General features: G+C 40.6%; 3 protein-coding genes across 3 annotated transcripts; 2 read left to right on the forward strand and 1 right to left on the reverse strand.

Annotated features, from left to right (window-relative positions):
* The first annotated feature begins 2,960 nt into the window (after positions 1 to 2,960).
* Positions 2,961 to 7,216, forward strand: ptpdc1b (protein tyrosine phosphatase domain containing 1b). Its single transcript, XM_010796621.1, has 8 exons — positions 2,961 to 3,006; positions 3,405 to 3,594; positions 3,697 to 3,777; positions 3,892 to 4,010; positions 4,088 to 4,225; positions 4,313 to 4,744; positions 4,979 to 5,325; positions 6,110 to 7,216. The coding sequence occupies exons 1-8, from the start codon at positions 2,961 to 2,963 to the stop codon at positions 6,356 to 6,358; spliced, it is 1,602 nt and encodes a 533-aa protein (XP_010794923.1). The 3' UTR covers positions 6,359 to 7,216.
* Positions 6,879 to 11,350, reverse strand: fbxw12 (F-box and WD repeat domain containing 12). The gene is made up of 10 exons (XM_010795993.1): positions 11,188 to 11,350; positions 11,043 to 11,080; positions 10,645 to 10,811; positions 10,435 to 10,559; positions 9,236 to 9,442; positions 8,983 to 9,147; positions 8,583 to 8,793; positions 7,793 to 7,974; positions 7,538 to 7,668; positions 6,879 to 7,386 (listed from the first exon to the last, which is right to left on the reverse strand). The coding sequence occupies exons 1-10, from the start codon at positions 11,284 to 11,286 to the stop codon at positions 7,287 to 7,289; spliced, it is 1,425 nt and encodes a 474-aa protein (XP_010794295.1). The 5' UTR covers positions 11,287 to 11,350; the 3' UTR covers positions 6,879 to 7,286.
* A 715-nt stretch (positions 11,351 to 12,065) lies between these two features.
* On the forward strand, positions 12,066 to 19,829 carry wnt7ab (wingless-type MMTV integration site family, member 7Ab). The gene is made up of 4 exons (XM_010795994.1): positions 12,066 to 12,403; positions 13,062 to 13,288; positions 15,874 to 16,145; positions 18,186 to 19,829. Exons 1-4 carry the CDS (start codon positions 12,333 to 12,335, stop codon positions 18,666 to 18,668), a joined length of 1,053 nt encoding a protein of 350 aa, XP_010794296.1. The 5' UTR covers positions 12,066 to 12,332; the 3' UTR covers positions 18,669 to 19,829.
* Positions 19,830 to 21,170: the final 1,341 nt, after the last annotated feature.

Here is a 21,170-nt window from a genome sequence, read left to right on the forward strand (position 1 = left end):
GTTTTTATTTATCTACATAATATAAAGCGTCCTTGGAAATACTTCGTTTACGTAAAAATGTAAGACCAAAAACCGGTGATTGCAGACCCCACTGAGGATAACCTAGACTGAAAGTGAACTATTCTAACACTAACAGATACCTTTACCCTCACTGAGCTGTAGTATATAAGCACTCAAGTAACACAACAACATCACAGCAGATACCAAGATGGAGAACAGCGCATCTCTCTCTCATACATCACATCAACATCAATTAGCTAACAGACTCGAGAGCTCGCACAACACACATTTGGCTGTGAGCTGCAGCGCTGATAGTCCATACATCACACATAATAATCATACTTACAGCACCACAAGCAAACACAGACAAAATAACAAACTAAACATAATACAGGTTGAAATAATTAAAATTCAATGATAAACATAGAGAGAGAAATAAAACAAAAAATACTTATAACTTTAAACTACACAATTGCAATATTGATGATACTATATAATAAAAAACTAGCTATGATATTATTGATGCCATGCATCACAAATAAAATCGTATGTTTGTCTAATCACATGGCTGGCTCTTGGCTCTGCAGCCCACTGTGTTTGTCACGGTGAGACCTGATGAGATAAGCACGAACATGTTATGCATGGGGTTTTTCTCTGTCCCCCCTATATATAGTACATGTCAATGATTTAGCTTAGTATTTTGTGTTGACGGAGAAACGTTTTGCCTGTTCTATCTGACGGAGGGGTGGTTTTAGAATTATAGTTGATTTTGCTGTTAATGTACAGCACCCATCAAAGATCTTTAGGGGATGCGAGTAAGTATTTATATTTCTCACGGAGTTGCAAAATGCGTAATCATAATGTTGACTAATGTACATAATTATCATTTTGATCAGTCCTGACATATGATGCATGATATATGCTTTAGTGAAATTATAGTGGACTATTCATAATATGATGTCACTTAATTTACATTCATTTATTAATACATTCACATTAAATTTATACATGTGAACTTGTGTAGACGCCTTTTGTCCGAAAGCGAACTTAGCCATACTCAATACTGTGGCCAATCCCCACAGGAGGCAATGAGTGAAGTGTCATAGAGCGGACACAATTGAGCATGCTGACTGCAGTGGGGTAGAACCTGTCACCCCCTGATCCATAACACCAACGCGACACCACACGCCTCAATAATAAATTTAAACAAGGGGGTTTAAGTAAGTAAGAACATGCAATAATCCACACATGTAGGCAAAGATATGCATGCAAAGGATTTCAGTGGACAGCTCTATTTGACAGCTGCATTTTAGTATTTCAATGGGTTATTGGCTTTCAAGTCTCTCCCATGTATACATAAGTAGACAGGATCTTCTCCCCTCTAACCTAACATAAACCTGCTTTAGCAAGAGTGCAAGATAAAAGGCAATCAGTTTCATCTACTTGCTCCTGTCAATTAGGTCTAACAATTTGTAACCTTATGGTGTGAGGGTTTAACTGTTCAGTGCGGTCCAACACAGCAGCACGGTGGGACATGATAAAAATAGCAAAATTCTGTTTGATATATTCACAACATAAACAAACATATTATCATCAAATGCATAGAAAACATGTCAGCAAATCTGACCAGAGTCTATACCGACTCTTTTAGAATCAATGAGCATTCATAGACACCATGCATAGTAACTTTCCAAAACAGACCAGCAATGTGGATATAGTATCCATGTCCATGTCATTTTGTTAGACGCATTTTACCCCAAGAGACCTTTCATACATTCAGTACTGTGGGCAAACCCCACAGCAGCAATTTGGGGTGAATTGTCTTGCCCAGGGACACAACGACATGCTGACTGCAGTGGGACTCGAACGTGCTATCCCCTGATTTGAAGTCCAGCACACTAACCACTGAGCCACAGCCGCCTGATATAGTATGAGATTTTGTTAAGGACTGGGTGCTCTCGTTTTTAACTACAGTAATAAGATTAGTAGTCTAATCCAACTAGACTCTGGAATAGCCCTACACTCCCCCCAGAGCCACAGGCAGGAGGAACCTGTTGATGGAGATAATTACAGAGCACACAGCTACCTTTCAATGCATTCTTGAGGTTAATTAATTCACATGCTTGATCTGTCATCCTTCTGGGATAGATGACTTTCTACAAAGAAGCGCACAGGATCCTTTGAGTGTCTTGGATTGCCCCACCCTAGCCCACAGGGATAATCTGAGACGAATCACATCAAGTGAGGCCAAGGGATTGACTTTCCACAGTGCGGAAAGGAGAAGACAACGTCAGCACTGTGGAGATTGATGTCAGAAAGGTTGGAAACTGCAGCTGTGAACCATTTGTGTTTGTGGATGGTGGTTGCAAGCATCTCGTCTCACTTACTACAGGTAAATATCTCTTCTTTTTTTATCAAATGAAATGTTTTTTGTTGTATTTTGTTATATTTATTGTTACTTCAGACTTTCACTTTTTACTTAAATTAAAAGCTGATTATTTTGCACATTGGTCTTGAAGAAATGAAATAAAGGTTGTAGTGTGATGAGCTACTAAAACTAGCAGCTAAGAATAGCAGCTTGCCGATTCTTTATATGGCTGCTTTACATTTGACTTAATACTTGACTGAATATGATTTGAAATGTTGATCTTTGATATAATGTCTAATCTAATTTGGACTAATCTAACTTCTCTTGACGTGTATAAAAACATAATGATGACTTAGGTTTATAAAGTCCAAAAATAAAACAATCCTGAGCTCTGGTAACTTATGAGATGCCTTATCCATCCTGTTATGAAACTGCTAATAGGATGGTTTTTCAGGCTTACGAGAAGGCTCTAAGCACATTTTGTGCACATGTTTACAGATGCACATGATAAAGTGTGTAATATAGCATAACTAGATATATGTGCTTCCAGGCTCTGCTATGACTGTGGATGTGAGTCTGTGTGACTGTACATATGGCATCCCATGTAAAGACAACAGGTGGAGCTCTGATGGAATACAGTAAGTAAAACGGGTAGTTGGCCGTCAATAAAATAACGTATCTGTCAATGACTATATAAAAATGGATTTCAAAAGTGCCTGTGGCTATTTATATTGTGATGCCTGGATGAGAGACTACTACTTTTATTGTAATGCCCAGATAACAGACTTGCAAAGCCAAACAAGGATTAGACACCTCTACTGGAGTTAATTATTTAGATGCTACAGACCAACCAATTTGGTGAAGTGCTGTTGAATAATGTGGAAGCTGTAAGAGGATTAAAATAGTATTTAATTCAGCCGAGAAAACACTTAACTAAAGCTTCCAGTTTAACTTTGAAAGTAAATTAAAAACAATAAACAGCTAACTTATAGTTATAATACTTACAATTTTGGATTCAAGTTGTGTGTAATAACAGATGTCTCTTTTTTGTCTCTTCCAGTCAGAGCCCCCAGGGCAAAGTACACGATTGTAGGGGAAGCTATACGTTATGTCGTCCCTGGACATATGCAATGTTCAATAGGCTGTGGAGGTCCAGCCTGCAAATATGACAACCCAAATTACTGGAGTGATAACCAACAGGCCATAACAGGCCTCTACTCATCATGGTAAACATGTTTCTCTTTAGTAGTAGTCATAGTACAACATAATTTAACAGCTTTTGAAATGATATTTTTCCATGTTAATATAACCTTTTTCTATTGCTTTAGGATCACTGATCATCTTTTGGCAATGTCCAGACCCTCAACAGAAATCATTAAGAAGTATCGCATCATCGATCAATTCAGAAGGTATAGACAATTTTGTTTTCAGCGGCTTCCTGACTACGAACACACAGCACCTGAGGAGACGATAATAATGAATTTTTCATGTCTCTGTTTGTGTGTGTGTGTGTCTGTGTCAAGGGATGGTATTAAAACAGTGATCAACCTACAGATATCTGGTGAACACGCCAGCTGCGGAAACCCTCTGGAGCCAGAGAGCGGCTTCTCATACCGCCCAGAGGTCTTCATGGAAAACAACAGTAATTGCTCGATACAATAAATCTTGGTTTATCTGTATTGTTGCTCAGATTTAACTGCCAACATCTCACCGTTTCAGTTTATTTCTACAATTTCGGCTGGAGTGACTATGGAGTGGCCAACCTGACAACGATGCTCGATATAGTGAAGGTCATGGCCTTCGCCATGCAGGAGGGAAAGATAGCAATCCACTGTCACGCTGGCCTCGGCAGAACAGGTATATATTCAAGGAATGCTTTAGGAAGTGTTAAGGACCGTTATTCCTCTGAAATACAACAAAGGGTTTCCTCTTTCTTCCCTGCAGGTGTGCTGATAGCATGTTTCTTGGCCTATGCTACCAGGATGACTGCTAACCAGGCTATTCTGTTTGTTCGTGCTAAACGCCCCAACTCCATCCAGACCCGAGGCCAGTTAGGATGTGTCAGAGACTTTGTCCAGTTCCTTGCCCCTTTGAGGAGTGTGTTTTCCTGTGCTGAGCCCCGATTCAACCCAGTCACCCTGTCCCAGTACCTGAACCGCCAGAGACACATATTGCATGGCCATGAGAGGAAGGAACTGAGGCACCTGCCAAAGATCATCCGGCTAGTGTCTAGGCTGCTGTTGGACATCGCAGAGAATCGACAAGTGATAGAGGAAGACATTCTGGTGGCCCCTGATATTGAAGACATAGAGATGACTCTGAGCGTCATTGAGAAGATGGGCCCAGAGTATTTTTTAAAGGAGCCCCGCTTACCAGGTGCGCCCACATTACCAAGGCATTTTCATGAACCACCCATTTTCTACCATCGCAAAAGTCTGAGCTACAGTGAGTCTGACTTGACACGACTCGGCACACAGTTACACCTTCTCACACAACCTTTAGGTCCCATGCCACTGAGCAATGTTGAAATGACTTTTTCTCCACCGGACCAGGCAATCCATATTAAAGGTTGTAAAAGCAACATGTCTGACTTTTCACACGGCTCAACAGGCTCACTCTGGCAAATCAAGAATTCAGAAAACCAAAAAGATGGATCCCGTCTACTGCAGAAAGCCCAGCAGAGCACCATCCAGCGTACTGGGTCTGTGGGAAACAATGAATTTACCAAAAAAGCTAGCTTTTTATCCAGGTGGAAGGATGAGCAGAGGGACGGAGTAGTAATGAATGGGAAGAAGCCTGAAGATAAGAGAGACGAGGAGGTATCAGAGGTGCCCTTCATCACCCTGCAGTCGGAGCTGTCCCCGGAGGCCCGGAGGCTTCTAATGGCTCAGGCCCTGGCAGTGGACTTTTGTCTTGATGGTGGAGAAGAGCATAAGAGCAGCATCCTCGCTTGGCAGGTAACTGACAACTTGGTAGTAGTATTTTTAGAAGTGGAGGGCATGCATTTCAAAATTACGTAAATGCTACACTTCGTCCATCAAGGCTGATGTTATACTTTAATGTAAATTCAGTCAGACAACTCACGTGTTTCTTTAACATGTTTATTAGAAGCAGCATAGTTGAGTTTGGCGACTAGGCTCGGGCATCATCACTCCATAGATATACATAGCACGATGAGTGATGATTAAATAACTAACCCCCGAGCCTACAGGTGGAAGCTGGGGTGGTGGTGGGACAGGTAAGCAGCAGCGACGTAGAGGTAGCAGCAGCAATAGCAGCAGCAAGCAATGCATAGAGAGAGATCTGCCAGGTTAAATAGAGCGGCATATTAAGGAGGGCTCTGTTTGGTTGGTTGTAGAGTGGCAAGGGGCGTTATCTATGAATGCAGCATAAGTGCTCGAGTTGACTGCCTGAACTAGTTCGCAGGCTTCGCCCCATTTCTGTCAGCGGTTCATGGCAGACTACAATTCACAACCGCAACAAAGGCCTTATTGCATGCACTCTAGTGTAAACGATTTTACATTTTCAGTGACATAAATCATATTTTGAGTTTACATTTTGATAACACATTTTCATAATACAAGACAAATCTCAGATGCAAACTAAATGATGCTCTAACTTTGATCGCTCTTGAGATGACATTAAAAAAGACCACGCCCACAGACATGCTATCTTTCTAAAAAGTTGCCTCATTCACATAAAGGCAGACAGGGTCTAATACGAGTGCCTGAATGTGTGCAGGCAGAATTGAACCTGGGCGGTGGCTGGGAGAGGCTGTGCATGGAGCGGGACCCCTTCATCCTCACTGGGCTCATGTGGGCCTGGCTGGAGCAGCTCAGAGAGCCGGTCATCTCCATCCAGGAGGCCAAAGCCCTGGACCCCAACAACACTGACGCTCAAACTGTCCTCAACACACTGGACAAGGTCAGTGCTGATTCGTATTTGAAAACTAATTCCGTGGACTATGCAGCCTTCAAATTTACATTTTAATTATTCTTTGTTTATCTCTTCCCAGGCCTGTTTACAAACATTAACTTGCATACTAGATTGTATGGCTCATATGCAGCAGATACCAGAAGACGTTGAAAATGCTTTCCTGAATCGTACAATCAAGGCTTTCACCTGGGTAAGATAGTCCATACACCTAACTATTTGGGATTTATTTCAGCAAATGTATTACTTTCTTGTCATTAGTTTTGTTTTAACAACTTGAGTTTATTTGCCTTTGAACAGATGAGAAATATCTCAGAAGATGATAGCAAAGTGTACGAGTCCATGACTGCAGTCCTAAGATGTGTCCTTGAGGACATGAGGAGAATCGCCAAAGAACAGGAAGAGATGCAAGCAATGAGGCCAACGTTTTCCTACACTTAAACATATTTACTACCAGTCATGCTGCACTGCCTGGACTTCCATGTGGACGCATTAAGGAGGAAAGGATGCTTTTGTGCCTTAAGGATTAAATGTGTAATAATAGTAATAATAATAACAGCTCTTTAAATATATTTTTTTGTTTTTATTTTCTTTGGTCTTAGCATGAATGTACAGTAAATGGATTATTGTCATTAATGCAGTACACAATTCAGTATTTTCTTACCTCAGTAGTGAGTGGAGCTAACATATTGAAGAACAGGTGAATATATTTTGCACACATCATGCCTTAAGACCTGGTCATATCTAACAGATCCAAAAGCATAGTGGAAAACATTATCAATATACCTTTACCAATGCCTTTCCCATAACATGGTGGGTGTTTCTAATCTTTAATAAGTGTTATATTCTGGTGTCTCTGAACATACACTAACCAAAGAACATCCAAATGTCTGCATATATAAAAAACAATAATAAAAGCAAATGTAACTCTTCCCAGTATCTTGTGCAAACTGCTTGTAGGCAACTTTATGTGAAGCAATGTCGCTCAAGAGGTGAAAGAATATGCTTTCAAGACGTCTTTTCCGTCTTTCCCTTCTGCTGAGGCCGTGATGCTGGAGTAGTCGCAGGCGACATGCGTGAACCCTCTGGACAACAGCGCACAAAGCATAAAAGAAAGCAACAGGTTTAGGAAATGACTAATTAGGCAACATGCAGATACTCAGAAAATACTTATATTCAGGCTCTTCCGTTATTAGTAAATTGGTTGTTTTTGATGCAGCACATAGGATAATGTACCTGGACATTGTGTGAGAGCCTCCCAGTAAATGGTATTGGCTCTCTAGGGTCAACCCATGGTCTCTGTCCTTTCCCCATGTCAACACCCGTAAGGAAAGATCCTGAGATGCTGTCACCACACGAAAGCTATCCTGTAAATATAAAGACACTTTTAGTAGGCTCTTTCACACATATAGTACATTATACTGTATAAAACAAAACAAACATCAACAAGTGAAGGAATATTTATTTTGATTCCAAATGAAAGAAACCTACCACGCTTATAGAAGAGATAGACATGGTATGCTCTTTAAAGTTAGCAATCAGGGCTCCTTTCAGAGAGTAGACATATAGCCCCTGCCCGGCTGCCAACACTAAGCAGTTGCTGTCAGCGGCCTCCAGAAGGACCTTTGAGTGCCGGCTGTTCAGTGTCAAAGGGAAGGACTCCACCTGCTGGACTAAGATGAGAAGACGCTCAAAATTATACCAGCGCAAGCCAACAACATTTAGGAAAAATCCATCTAAATACCTGTGACTGCAGATTTCAGGGATTTATTCTGAGATATTTTGTTGTCATGTACATTTTGGGGTACACACTTTCATTCAGTTTTACTGTTTAAATTCATATTTACCTACTTTAAAAAAAAAAATGTATATAACTTATTCTACTATTTCAAAACAATATTAGACAGTTTACACATCCAGATAACAAACACAAATTAGTGAAAGCGTGAGGGAGGAAAGCAAGGCTTATACAGAAGTAGCCCTCCTGTTAGTCATCCTGATTGCAGGATAAAGTAAAAAAAAGATAATTCCGTATAACAATAATTCCACTTTCTATATGTTTTGAATCGTTTTCATAAACAGAAATAAGAAAGATACACAATGACAAATGGACCCAATCTGGCAGATTCTACACCAGCTGCTTAACAATATCTGCAGAAAGTAGAGATAGATCTAATTCGAATAATTCAAAGGCTCACGACAACTTTTTAAAGGCTAAATTAAGATTCTGCATCCAATTGAAAGCATCTGAAAGTCAATCTGCAAATATCTTAATCCTCACCCTGGATCTCGGACTTGTACTTGGTCTTTTTAATGCTGACATCGAACACAGTGAGGACTTGGTTGTTATGGAGCCCGTTGTGGTGGATGAGGGCCAGTCTCGCAGGCTGAGTGGGGATGAAGACAGCGGCCTGGCACCCTGTGACTGGCAAAGACTGGCACAGAGGATCTTCGTCCTCAGACGGTGAGGTCAAACTCTCTGTGTAAATCACCTGCCAACAAAGCAAACACCAAAAACCTACAAAATGTGTATGTAATCGTTCATTGATCTTATATATAAACACCTATTTCCCGCTGTGTCATTCGAGCTGAGGTAATGTGGTAAAAAACAAACACATGATTGCAGAACAGAGCAGGAAACACCCACATAAAGTCAGACTGTCAAACACAACAAGAAATACCTTTGGACTTAAATCATCCTTGTCCTTGGTTCCAGCAGTGATCCATTTCTTGTCACGTGAAACTAGGAGAGTGTTGACTTTGAAAGAGTCACACACCATCACACTGGACTTTTTAGTCAAAGCTGAATCTGCTAGTGTACACACAGATCCCTGGCTGGTTCCAACCTGGAAGGGAATATATAACGATTTACTAGAAACAACATACTACATCATTTATAGATTTACAAACCCAAAAAAATCTGAATTTACTCACAGTCAGAAACCAGTTGTTGTTGATGTTATACTGTAGTAATGAACCGAGTGGAGAGCCAGTAGCAAAAGAGGCCCCCTCCTGGCCGCTTTCACCCTGCCAGGTCTTGATGAGGCCTGTGGAGTCTGCTGTGATCACAACTTCACGCCGTTCATCACCAATAATCGCTGTCAAAGGACTCTGAACGGGACTGCACCACAGGAGCTCACCCTGAGGGAAGAAAGCTCAGTCTCAGGCCTCTGTGAGGGAATATATTCCAGTGGCTGTAGACTTTTTTAACCAAGAAGAGGGAGCTAATTTAGAAAATCTGTTTCAGTGGGATTAGGTGAAATGTAGCCTGCATACGTGTTTTGCCGTAGCACATGACTTTAGTACATTTCAATTAAAGTTTTGTGTAGATAAATATCTGAAAGCAGCATGATGCCCGTATTCAAACAATGTCACCACCAGACACTGATAAGGACTCTCAGCATGTGACACTTGAGTTTAACATGTTTTCTGAAGCATTATCTGATAAGTCAAACCAAATCAATTTAGGACAGAAAGGTACTCATGGAATAATACAGAAATCTGGAATACATTTCTTTAAATGCTGTGCCTCATAACAAGCATTTGTACAAATACTATACAATATTGTAAAAGTCAACAAATGCTCTACATTATTATGCTAAGAAAGCAGCATGATGCCTGCATTCAAATAATGTCACCAGACACTGATAAGGACTCTCAGCATGTGACACTTGAGTTTAACATGTTTTCTGAGGCATTATCTGTAAAGTCAAACAATCAATTTAGGACAGAAAGGTACTCATAGAATTATACAGAAATCTGGATTAAACGTCTTTAAATGATGTGCCTCATAACAAGCACTTGTACAAATACTTTACAATATTGTAAAAGTGTACAAATGATCTATATTATTATACTGAGAAAGCAGCATGATACCTGCATTCAAACAATGTCACCAGACACTGATAAGGATTCACAGCATGTGACACCAGACACTGAGTTTGACATGTTGTTGAGGCATTATCTGTAAAGTCAAACAATCAATTTATGACAGAAATGTACTTTGTAAGTTTGGTTTCATCTTCTTTAAATGCTGTGCCTACAAACAAGCATTTCTACAGATACAATATCATACTAATTGTACAAATACTTAACAATATTATACTGGGAATACAGGGTGAGGTGTCACTAACATTTTGGATGTCCCACGCTCGGACTGTACCATCAGTGGAGGCGCTGCACACTGTGGCACGGCTGTTCCAGAGGTCAGGACTCTGGGCTGAGTTCCCCTGCAGGTACACCAGCCCTACCACTCTGCCTGATGGACAGCATGTCAGGTGTAAACATTTAATGAGAGACTACATGAAGACATGCAAAGAAGATCTCACAGAGAGACAGCATACCTGCGTGTCCTCTGAGGCTTTTGCAGGTGTAACCTCCTGACCTGCCTGTCGTCATCTTCATCTCTAAGTGGCAGCGTTGCAGGAAGTATCTCTTCCATGAGTGATTTACGTGTTCACTCCCCAGGACAGCGAGGTTACAGAAACTCCAGCGCCGCAAACACATCTTCCTGAGGGGACAACAGGATTGGACATTCAGATATGTTCACAGATCACAGGAGCATCATCTGCTTGACGTTGGAAAATACAGAAACAAAAGTACAGACAGGCATGCAAGGCAAGTTTATTTATATAGCACCACAAGGCAATTCGAAGTGCTTTACAAAAATGAGGAGCATTAGGAAATAACATGATAAAATGGAATTAAAACATTCAAATCATTAACAAGCAAGACAACTCACGTCCACAACCAAGGTGTCTCTGCAGCTTCATTCCAATCCTAAAAAATGTGTTAAATGTTATCAAACACAAATCAGACTTTTGGGGAATAATAATAGACTGGCTTCATGGCACACGAGCTACTTCCGCAAGTTAGACACTCCTTACCTGACACACACTGGAAGCAGTGATTAAATCATCCTCAGTCAGGAATGTAAAAATATGAATAAGGCAATCCCGGATCAATGGCGGCGGATGGAGATCCATACTGATGTTATTAAATTTTCCAGCACCAGCTATCTCCCTTCTGTACGTCAACAACACGCAAACACTTGGCAAACTACGGAAACTAAACAGGGACAATAAGGGTTGTGTTTTTCAGAACACAGCGTGAAAGGTCTTCACTGCGCCACAAGATGTCGCTATTATAAAAGGTAGATGATCCAAAGGAAAGTCCATGGAAGAGAGACGCACTAAGGGGAAGTGCGCAGCAGATGATTTATAAAACTAAATGAAGTGGATAAATTATTCTTATAGTAGCCTATTAACAAAAAATCAAAAACATTATTAGACTATAATCAAGTAAACAAATGCGTATTAGATAGGATCAATGTTTGATTCAACCTTATGGAAACAGAGGGAAGGGAGTATAATTTGTCTAGGTTACAATGCATCTACTTTTTTTTTTAAGTCAGTGCATTTTGTATTTGTTTTAAGACTGTTTATCTGCAGCTTGTGTGGAAACATATCGTTAATTTTGGTGTTAAACTGCGTAAAAGTAAGCTTATGTCCACTTTACTTTAGGCCCTGACCCACTCACTAACCAAAAAAAGCCAATCAGGTGAATTCACAGCATAAGGTGCATGTGCGCGCACGCGTACTTGTATACAGATTGCGTGTGCACGCTAGTGCGTGTGTTGAGATTCAGCCCTGGCGGGATTCTTCAACATGCAGGGCCCCATGTCTCCTGAGAACACGCCCCAGATAGATGAGCCAGATATATAGCCAGGACCTGCGGGTAGTAGAGGAACTGTGAGAAAGAGATAATCGCACTTGCTCACCCCAAGGGTTACCTGTGACACCCTCGCAATGACAACAGGGCCCAGCCATAGCGGGCCACGTAAAGGGAGTTTGGATGATACCTTAACCGGACATTTGTAAACAGTTTTCCCGATCGTGTGCTATTTTTTGATGCTATTCGTCATTTTGGAGTCCCTTTGGAGTTACCTGGGCTGTGATCGATCGGAGACTAAGCGAAGCGAGTTACTCATCAGCTCTGCAGATCGTTGCATGAAACTGAGAGCGGGGCCGCAATGAGTCGGAGAACAAGACGCTGGATTTTAAGAGTTTTACTTTGTCTGGGAATTGTTTATTTGAAAATTGGGTGAGCTACGGTTATTTTACCTTTCATTAGTTTTTACGTTCTTCTTAAACTCAAATAACTCTAATAACTGACGAATAACTATCAAACGTTTGATCATTGTTAATCCTTTTGTATATATTTGAACTAATATTAGCTCAAAAAGAGGCAGGTGAATTTACAAACGATATATCAAAGATAAAGGGAAGAGCGTAAACCTGCCTTGGACTGATAGCACCCGTTTTTACCATTATTTCCACACATTTTATTTCCTTCATTTCACATTTAAAGTCTGTTAAAACGCATAGTGGCATACTAATTAAAAGTCTTATCTGACAAATGTAATATACTTGAATTAGCAGAATTAGTTTAGTGCCTTATCAAAATCATGTTATAAAATATTTTTCTAAAGTTGAAAATCATTTAGGTGATTATTTTTAATGTTATACTGCAATTATCCCAGGAAAACAGTATATTTTCAACAGTTATATATGTACATTTGAATTAAGACCATGTATTTCATTAAGACCACCACTACTTACTATAAATAATTGGTGGAATGTATCTGATTTTAAAGTGTAAAGTAAACTATATAGAGTAAAAAAAAAAAAATGAAACTAACGACCAAAAAAAAAATGGTTGAAGGTACTTTTTCTCAGTCATATCCATCTTCCATTCACAGTGGCTTCTCGTCGGTGGTGGCCCTAGGTGCGAGCATAATCTGTAACAAGATCCCCGGTTTGGCCCCCAGACAACGGATTATCTGCCAGAGTCGTCCCGATGCCATTATCGTCATCGGAGAGGGAGCCCAAATGGGCATCAACGAGTGTCAGTTTCAGTTCAAAAACGGGCGCTGGAACTGCTCTGCGCTTGGAGAGAGGACAGTCTTCGGAAAAGAGTTGAAAGTGGGTATGTTGCTGTCTGTTAACATTTGTTTACAGCTTGATTTTTTTTACACAACTGTATTTTATTATGCGTATGTGTGTGCGTAAATTGCGCACAGTGTTTGTATCTTGCTCTTTTGTGATTCCCCTAAAACATTGTTAATATTTAATTAAAAAAAAGGCAAAAATAGGATTCCAAGGTGTATCAAGGACTTCATTATAATTACTTAATGCCTTAAAAAATATATGTTTTCCATTTGCGTTTGGGGCATAATCTCCACCAGACAACACACACTTCTTCCCCACATAAATGATCATTTGCCCTGCATTATTGCATCCATTCAAGGAGCATCTCATAAACAGTCCGTGTCAATTACATCAGGCCTAGTTTTGCTACACTTCACATTGAGAAGGGCTATTCTACAAAAGGTATCTGAAGCCAGCACCGTAACAAAGCTTTAGTGACTGTTGGCAGCCTTCTTTTGAGCCCGGCAAAGTCTCTGGAGACTCATTTTCTCTGGTCTTTATCCTGTCTAGTGATGGGTGCTGTGGCTCTCACTGTAAGGATGTAAATCTTACCACGGGTATAAGTTACAGTGGGGCAAAGCCAAGAGGAAAGCAAGAGCTGAAAGTTCTAAATTAGAGAAAAACGAATTGGTTCAAATCAAGATGCTTACTGCTGAGACAAAGGTCTCCTCCAAGGAGAGCCGGGACAGGGGATGCTGTAATTGTGGCTGGGGTTGTTTAGCCTGTTTGTTGGCTAACTATGAACTAAAGATTAACGACTCTTAGAAATCGAGGATATCAATAACAGAAAGATAAGGTTTAATGAAATATAATTATATGATGTCTAATGATACCCCTTTGGCTACAGTCAATGTAAATAGTTTGATAACAGAGGATGCCTTGTAAAACCTTTTAGATAAAAACCTTAATAGAATTTCTGTATGTTTTAGTTCACGCCCCAAACTATTGATAGAAACCAAATAAGCTAAATACCATTTCACACAATGGTCAGCCGCCTGGACCAGCTGTGTGAGGCCATCCTGCCTGCTGCAGTTGGAAAGAAAGGATTATCTCTTTATGCTGTCAAACTGAAAAAAGCAGTGTTTGACAATCTGTTCCTTTTTGAATAAGTGGTTTTAGTCCGTCAAGACTCTTGGTTTGTGTTTCCAAGACAGGAGTTTAAGTCTACGGCTTGGACAGCCATACAAAATAGATTGGTTTCACTGATCAGATTAGCGCAGAAGGCTAATAGTTGTAAATGAATGCCATTGTTGATGCACCGGCCGAGTGGAACTGTGGGGCTTGCAATTGTTCTTGAAAGCGAAGGAGGAATGACCCGTAAAGTGACATAATCCTTATTGGTAATGCAAGGTGCATCAGCTTTGAGCCATTTTAGGCCTCAACTGTGTTTTGCTTTTGAACTTTATAGTTACACTAAGCTGTATGAGACGAGGTCCATATAAAGAGGTGCATGACTCTGCAGAGATGAAAGAGAAACAAACATGGCAGAAGAACAGTGAACTGGCACTTTGAGTTCAAATTAAACAGGTGTTTGATTTTTAGTCCACTATCTTTTTTAATATCTTCCACCTCACATTACAAAGTCAGAAAGAATTCATACCATGTCTCGCGGTGAACTCATGCACTCAGAACTGGAGGGGAAAAATTAACAACGGTGAAGTCAGAACTGACAGACACACCTTCTTTTTTGGCTCGTAGCCCGTCGAGTCTATAAAAACGTCCACATAATTGATGCCTCAATATGAGATTTTCTTTTCAATGGCAAAGGCACACATTTAAGATGTTTATCAAAAACATGGCGGCTTTACACAGTCAACCTGGTGTTTGGAGAAAGGACAAAGAAGGTATGATGTTTGTCATCAGAGACAAGAGGAGTTTGTTTACACGTAGATATAACGGATGTTATATTCTGGAGATTCCTGTTTGCACGATAGTCAATCACAGATCTGAAAATAAAAACAAGCTTCTTGTTGATCATGGATATGAATATAACCACTGATTTTACATTGCATCAAAGGAAAACATATGGCTTTGTTTGCATTATAAGGCTCTGAAAAATATGCTTTGTAGTGTTTCTTTCTCTGCTTTTTATTTAACAAGGGTTAGAGAACTTGCTTCAGGATCTGTCTATATAAATCCTGTCAGATTAACGTTTAGTTATTTGTCGATATTTCCGTGTGCGTGTAAATGATTTGTTAGCTGGACTTGGTCGAGATAACGGCAGGATGAAGATTCTGATGTCAGTGCCTTATGAGTTTACACAGAATGGGACAGTTTCTGAGCGGATCAATAGCTCTTACTTGCCGACAACCCTCTTATTCATACTGCTTTGTTGACTATACAACCAGTGGCCATTTTGGTTCATGGGCAGGACAGTTTCCAGGTCAGGTTTCAAAACACTGCAGCCTTTGAGGGATATGACAGAAAGACTGTGATGTTAGCCTACAAACAGTTAATAATTAATCTCCTGTGTCATACTTATTGGATATCACTTGAACACAGGGAGAAACATTCTTGATTTCAAAAAGTGTCAATGTATACCTGCAACATTTTATTCATCCCTCTCTTTTTCTGCTCTGCTAGGCAGTAAAGAGGCTGCGTTCACCTACGCCATCATTGCCGCAGGGGTGGCCCATGCCATCACAGCCGCCTGTACACAGGGCAACCTGAGCGACTGTAGCTGTGATAAGGAGAAGCAGGGATACTACAGTAAAAACCAAGGCTGGAAGTGGGGAGGCTGCTCGGCGGACATCAGCTATGGCCTGGGCTTCTCCAAAGTGTTTATCGACGCTCGGGAGGTCAAACAGAATGCAAGGACACTCATGAACCTCCATAATAATGAGGTGGGACGCAAGGTAAGTGATCATGAATGGTGCCTTTGTTAAACACAATGACTTTAAAGAGAGAAGAAGTAAAGACTAAATGTCATGGTGAACCAGTGGTTAAATATTCTAAGGCTAACTGTTAAAAGTCTCTGGCATGATGTTGTGTGGGCGCACCTTGCCAAACAGCGGGGGCCAAGAATGAAAAAGCAGTGGAGAAAAAGGCTGCCTTTAAGGGAAGAGCTGTGTAAGTAGCAGGGTTAGATTACAACCCAGATCTCTGCACTGAAAACAGATTGACACTGTACAAAAATGCATTAGCCCAGTCCCCCGTCCCCCCCCTCCTCATTCTCATGGGATTTGCTCCGTTGGGACAGTATACAGTTACCTTTATGACAATCCCCACCCAGAATTTCAGGTGCATTGTGCTTGTACATGCACCACAGGGGTGTTTACTGTTTGGTTACTATGCTTGATCATCGGCATGTGTCTCTCCTGCTGTATAGAGGAGTGCAGCACCATGCACTCCACCTGCATACCAACTCTAATCCACAGATTTAATTCAGTTCTAGGCATACTGTAGGATCCACTTTGGATCATCACCAAGACAAATTCAATTTGAACATTCAGGGCAGTTGGCAAACTATCAGTACCTATTGCAAAGATTTGCATTACAACATAAAAACAGCATAATATGATAAGGAAAGGTTATTTTTTAAGTTGTGTTGACCTTACCATTTGATGGCATTTATGTATGCATGGCTGCAGATCACAGCGGAGTGACAAAGAGACTCCAGCAAGTCTAGAGGTTAGAGATTGAGTAGAAAAATGTGCCAAACAGCTAAAGTGAGGTTGCAGTTAGTGGAGAATAAAGAAGCCGGTTTTCCCAAAGTTAACTCATATCCTCTCTTTCTTTCACTATGTCTCACCGTGCCAAATAGCCTGATTCACACAACCAACACGTCCATCCCCACACTGGCTGAAAAGCCTCCACACACACAATTGTACCCAGTAGATCATTTTCTACGTGCGTTTAGGGACCATAGATTCAAATTGGCTTATCTGGAAAGCTAAATTGCCTCCCAGGAAAAGAGATTGTACTTGCAGATTCAACCTTTGCTACTTTGTTTCCCTTCTTTTTGCTAATAAATGGCCTCTCTGTTTTGATAGCAACCCCCTCCTCCTTTATTTATGCTAATCAAAAGCAGTGACATTGAGCAGGAGCGCCGTTCACAGCTCCCTGGTCGAAGACGTCCAGACAAAGCCTGTCACAAGTGTTGGTCACAGAACAACTGATGGATTAGCGACTTAAAGCCATGAAGTAGTTTGCTCAGGGAAAAGTAGTTTTTTTTTCGGTTCTGGTTCACACGTCTGTATTCAGGTTTTATTGTTACAGTTTACTTGCCAGGAACGCAAAGGCATAAATATCTCGTCAAAGCCTTTAGGGGACCATATCGCATACCAAACTCCTGGCATTTTAGTTAAAGGAAATTGCAATTGACCTTGTTGCTAAAGAAAATTCCAGTTTCAGTCAATGGCACTTCTCATTGTCATCAGTTCAGGCTTTAGCAGTAATCCTAGTCAATCGGCGCCTTGTACAGTCACTCTTGACATTTGTGTGTTGTGTGTGGTAACTACACACACAGAGCCTGAAATCTGATACATTACTTTGGCTTCTGTGTATATGGTATCACACAGCTATGTGGTGGGGCTGTATTTAATCCCCAGCCATGGTGTATTTGTCAGTCACATTGTTATTAAGTTGTACGTTTTTCATTTGCCTTGGAGTTCAAGAGTTGAATGGGAATTGAAACACTTTGAAAATACATCAGGGGTTTAGAATATATAGCCACAGCATGCATTGTAATGTAACATTCAGAAATGTCAAATTCTAAATAAAAATGTAACATTATCATATTTATCTAGCAGATACAAATCATTATTAGTAAACTGCATGGTAAATGGTTTTAGTAATCTAATATGGCTGTTATTAAGCTATCATATGAGCGTGTGTATCTCTCATCGCTGCAGTGTTTTTACAGTTGCATTACTAAGTTGTTTTTGCATGTCTAGGTCTTGGAGAAGAGCATGCGACTGGAATGCAAGTGTCATGGTGTCTCGGGCTCCTGCACCACCAAAACCTGCTGGACTACACTTCCCAAGTTCCGCGAGCTCGGCTACATTCTCAAGGAGAAGTATGCCCAGGCGGTGCACGTGGAGTCAATCAAAGCCAGCCGCAACAAGCGCCCTAAATTCCTCAAGATCAAGAAGCCTTACTCGTACCGGAAGCCCTTGGATACAGACCTGGTGTACATAGACAAGTCACCTAACTACTGTGAGGCGGACCTGGTGTCGGGGAGCCTGGGTACACAGGGCAGAGTGTGTAACAAGACTATGATGCAGCACATCAGCGGCTGTGACCTGATGTGCTGCGGCCGAGGATACAACACACACCAGTACTCCCGCGTCTGGCAGTGCAACTGCAAGTTCCTGTGGTGCTGCTATGTCAAGTGCAACACCTGCAGCGAGAGGACAGAGGTGTACACATGCAAATGAGAATATTTATTGGACGGTGCGTGTCGTGTGTCTGATGACGTATGTGAGCGTGTAGGTTCATGTCTTTGTGTTTTCATGGACAAACTGGAACTGTTCAACTTTACAAGAAGGCTGTATAATGAGGACTTACTGTACTGTGTGTACGGTGGGCTGGAGATGGGGCGTCATTATTCTTTTGCACACAAAGCTCTTCACCCCTCTTCTTGGACTGTTGTGTTTGTTCGGGTGCCACGTAAAAAAAGTGTGACTTAACACTGTTAAGGGAAAAACTGTACCCTGGCATGTGGGACCAGGTGCTAACAGTGGGAGCCAGTGAAGCAAGATTTCAAGAATTTTAAGCTAAATGAACATTTAGGAAATGGACTTTGCCAATGCAAATGAATGATGGTGGATGTGATTGCTGGGAAGGACACGCTGCTGTGGTTCTCACACTGTGTGCAGATGAAATGACACAGCCATTTGGAATATTTAACATACTGTATTTAGAGAATGAAAATAATTAATATTAATTTATTCTATAAAAAAACACTACTGATGTTGTCCATTATGGAAAAAATAACTAAATGTTGGGATTTAGTTTATTAAAGTAATCCAAGTTTGTCCATACACTTGTTAACACACTGGATTTGAAACTGCCTGGAAAAAGGTTTTAGAATAATGTTGTTCCAGATGAAACTGCTGTAGGCTGCTCACATTGACCTTCTGACCCTCTCATGAGTTTGTCTTCCCTCTGTTTGCTGCTAGTCTAGAGAATCCCACTTGTTGAGGTCGAAGGCTGTACGCTCTACTGACTGTCTTCAATGGCATTGCTTACTTCAAGCTGATTTAGCTTAACAGGATTTATTCACTGATCAAAAACACAGGCACATTTTTCCACTTTTGGTAAATATTGGTTCATAGAGTATATTTTGTAAAAGCCTATTTTTATATGAATGTCTTATTTATATCTTTTGCATATTCAATGTCAAGTTCTGACTCTGGCACCTGTTTTTAAATCCCTGTGAAAAAAAAGCTGATATATGTAAGTTGGCCCCTGCTGTCACTGCCATAGTTGTATATTGTAAGTGATAGAAATTGTTTATTTGTGTCTGTGCTGAAATGTCTGTGTTTACTGCATTTCATGACTACTACTGATGGAATACAGGAACAGAATAACACTAACAAGACATGATTTTGCTTTATTGCCTCCTCATATCTACACGTTTTATCCTGATCAACACAAAGAACATGGGAATATTTTGTCATTAAGAAAAAACATATTAACAATAATAAGACATGACACTTATATAGCGCTTTTCTAAAAACTCAAAGACACTTTGACAGAGAATACAATTAATCATTTTTAGTTAAATTCAAAGTTTTAATGTGCTGCAAATAACTAGATTGCAGTAAAAGTTACATAATGTATGACGCAATTGAACATTTGGGAAGAGTAATATTAATCTTCACTTTTAATTTCCATAAACAAGGATAGCAGTTGAGCTGTTGAACTTTTATGACATAAATTACCTTAATTGCTGTTTATGTAGGAATTAATTAACTGTTGAAGCCATTAATTACACTTTGAAAAAACAAACATAATTGTAAATCTTTATTAATGTTAGCTTCATTGTGGTTTGCATCATCACGGGATAATTATATAATCATAAAATAGGGATAATTATTCTCGAATATCAAATGGTCGCTACGGATGTAGAAAAAGGTTCTCATCCTACAAGTACAATGTGTGCAATACTGGGCCGCAGAAAGAAAGACGTCCTTTGAGAGGCGAAAGTTATTCAGGCTTAATTGAGGGTCCATCTTGCAGACTGGGAAGCAGTTGAATGTGTCAGGGGAGAAAAGTGTTTGTGCTCTAATGGTAGGGTACCAGAGTAATTGATGAGACTGGTTGGGCAGACTGTCACGGAGATGACTTGCTCAGTCGGGGGAGTGGGAGCTGTCAGGTGATAGATGACTCGCACATCTGCTTCATTCACTTCTGGGCCACTAGTTGCTACAACAACTCCAGTGCAGCAGAGAAAATGCAGGGCAGTCTCCAAGAGAGGCCGGCCGACGTGTCAGGGAAATGTTAACGATGCTAAAGCCCACAGTCGTTACAGATTCCACTCTCATCGGCCTGGAAGTGGAGAGGGAAGACGGCCCGGGGTGTTGACGGAAAACCTGCTCCCAATAATCTCCTGGGATTGACAAATGTTCCCTGTAAAGTTTTCACCTGTGCAGTTTTCTTTTTTTTTCCATTCCCACATAAGCTTTTTCCTTGTAAAACCTCCCTTTTGTCCCCATAGAACAAGCAGGAGATTTCAGGTTTCATTTACAGTAGTTTAGCCGGGTCATGTGTCATTGGCAGTAATAATCTGCCCAGAATAAAGAGAAAAGGGCGTGAAGGGAGATAATAACAGAGTCTTGTCTCTGTCTGACAAAAGCTTTCATAATATTGATACAAAAGACTCACGCATAAGAAAGGGAGCTGCTCCTAAAGCTCTGGTTAAACCTAAACTAGGG

Source organism: Notothenia coriiceps, unplaced genomic scaffold, assembly GCF_000735185.1.
Source record: "Notothenia coriiceps isolate Sejong01 unplaced genomic scaffold, NC01 NC01_scaffold00037250, whole genome shotgun sequence".
Lineage (NCBI taxonomy): Eukaryota > Metazoa > Chordata > Actinopteri > Perciformes > Nototheniidae > Notothenia > Notothenia coriiceps.

Excerpts from the sequence above, each read along its gene's own strand:
- ptpdc1b (XM_010796621.1), top strand. The coding sequence starts at position 2,961 with ATGGCATCCCATGTAAAGACAACAGGTGGAGCTCTGATGGAATACA. Across the intron at positions 3,595-3,696 it reads ACAGGCCTCTACTCATCATG|GATCACTGATCATCTTTTGG; the intron begins GTAAACATGTTT and ends CTATTGCTTTAG. Across the intron at positions 4,745-4,978 it reads AAAGGAGCCCCGCTTACCAG|GCTCACTCTGGCAAATCAAG; the intron begins GTGCGCCCACAT and ends ACGGCTCAACAG.
- fbxw12 (XM_010795993.1), bottom strand. The coding sequence starts at position 11,286 with ATGGATCTCCATCCGCCGCCATTGATCCGGGATTGCCTTATTCATATT. Across the intron at positions 10,812-11,042 it reads GAGACACCTTGGTTGTGGAC|GAAGATGTGTTTGCGGCGCT; the intron begins GTGAGTTGTCTT and ends TTGTCCCCTCAG. Across the intron at positions 10,560-10,644 it reads AAGCCTCAGAGGACACGCAG|GCAGAGTGGTAGGGCTGGTG; the intron begins GTATGCTGTCTC and ends GCTGTCCATCAG.
- wnt7ab (XM_010795994.1), top strand. The coding sequence starts at position 12,333 with ATGAGTCGGAGAACAAGACGCTGGATTTTAAGAGTTTTACTTTGTCTG. Across the intron at positions 12,404-13,061 it reads ATTGTTTATTTGAAAATTGG|TGGCTTCTCGTCGGTGGTGG; the intron begins GTGAGCTACGGT and ends TTCCATTCACAG. Across the intron at positions 13,289-15,873 it reads CGGAAAAGAGTTGAAAGTGG|GCAGTAAAGAGGCTGCGTTC; the intron begins GTATGTTGCTGT and ends CTGCTCTGCTAG.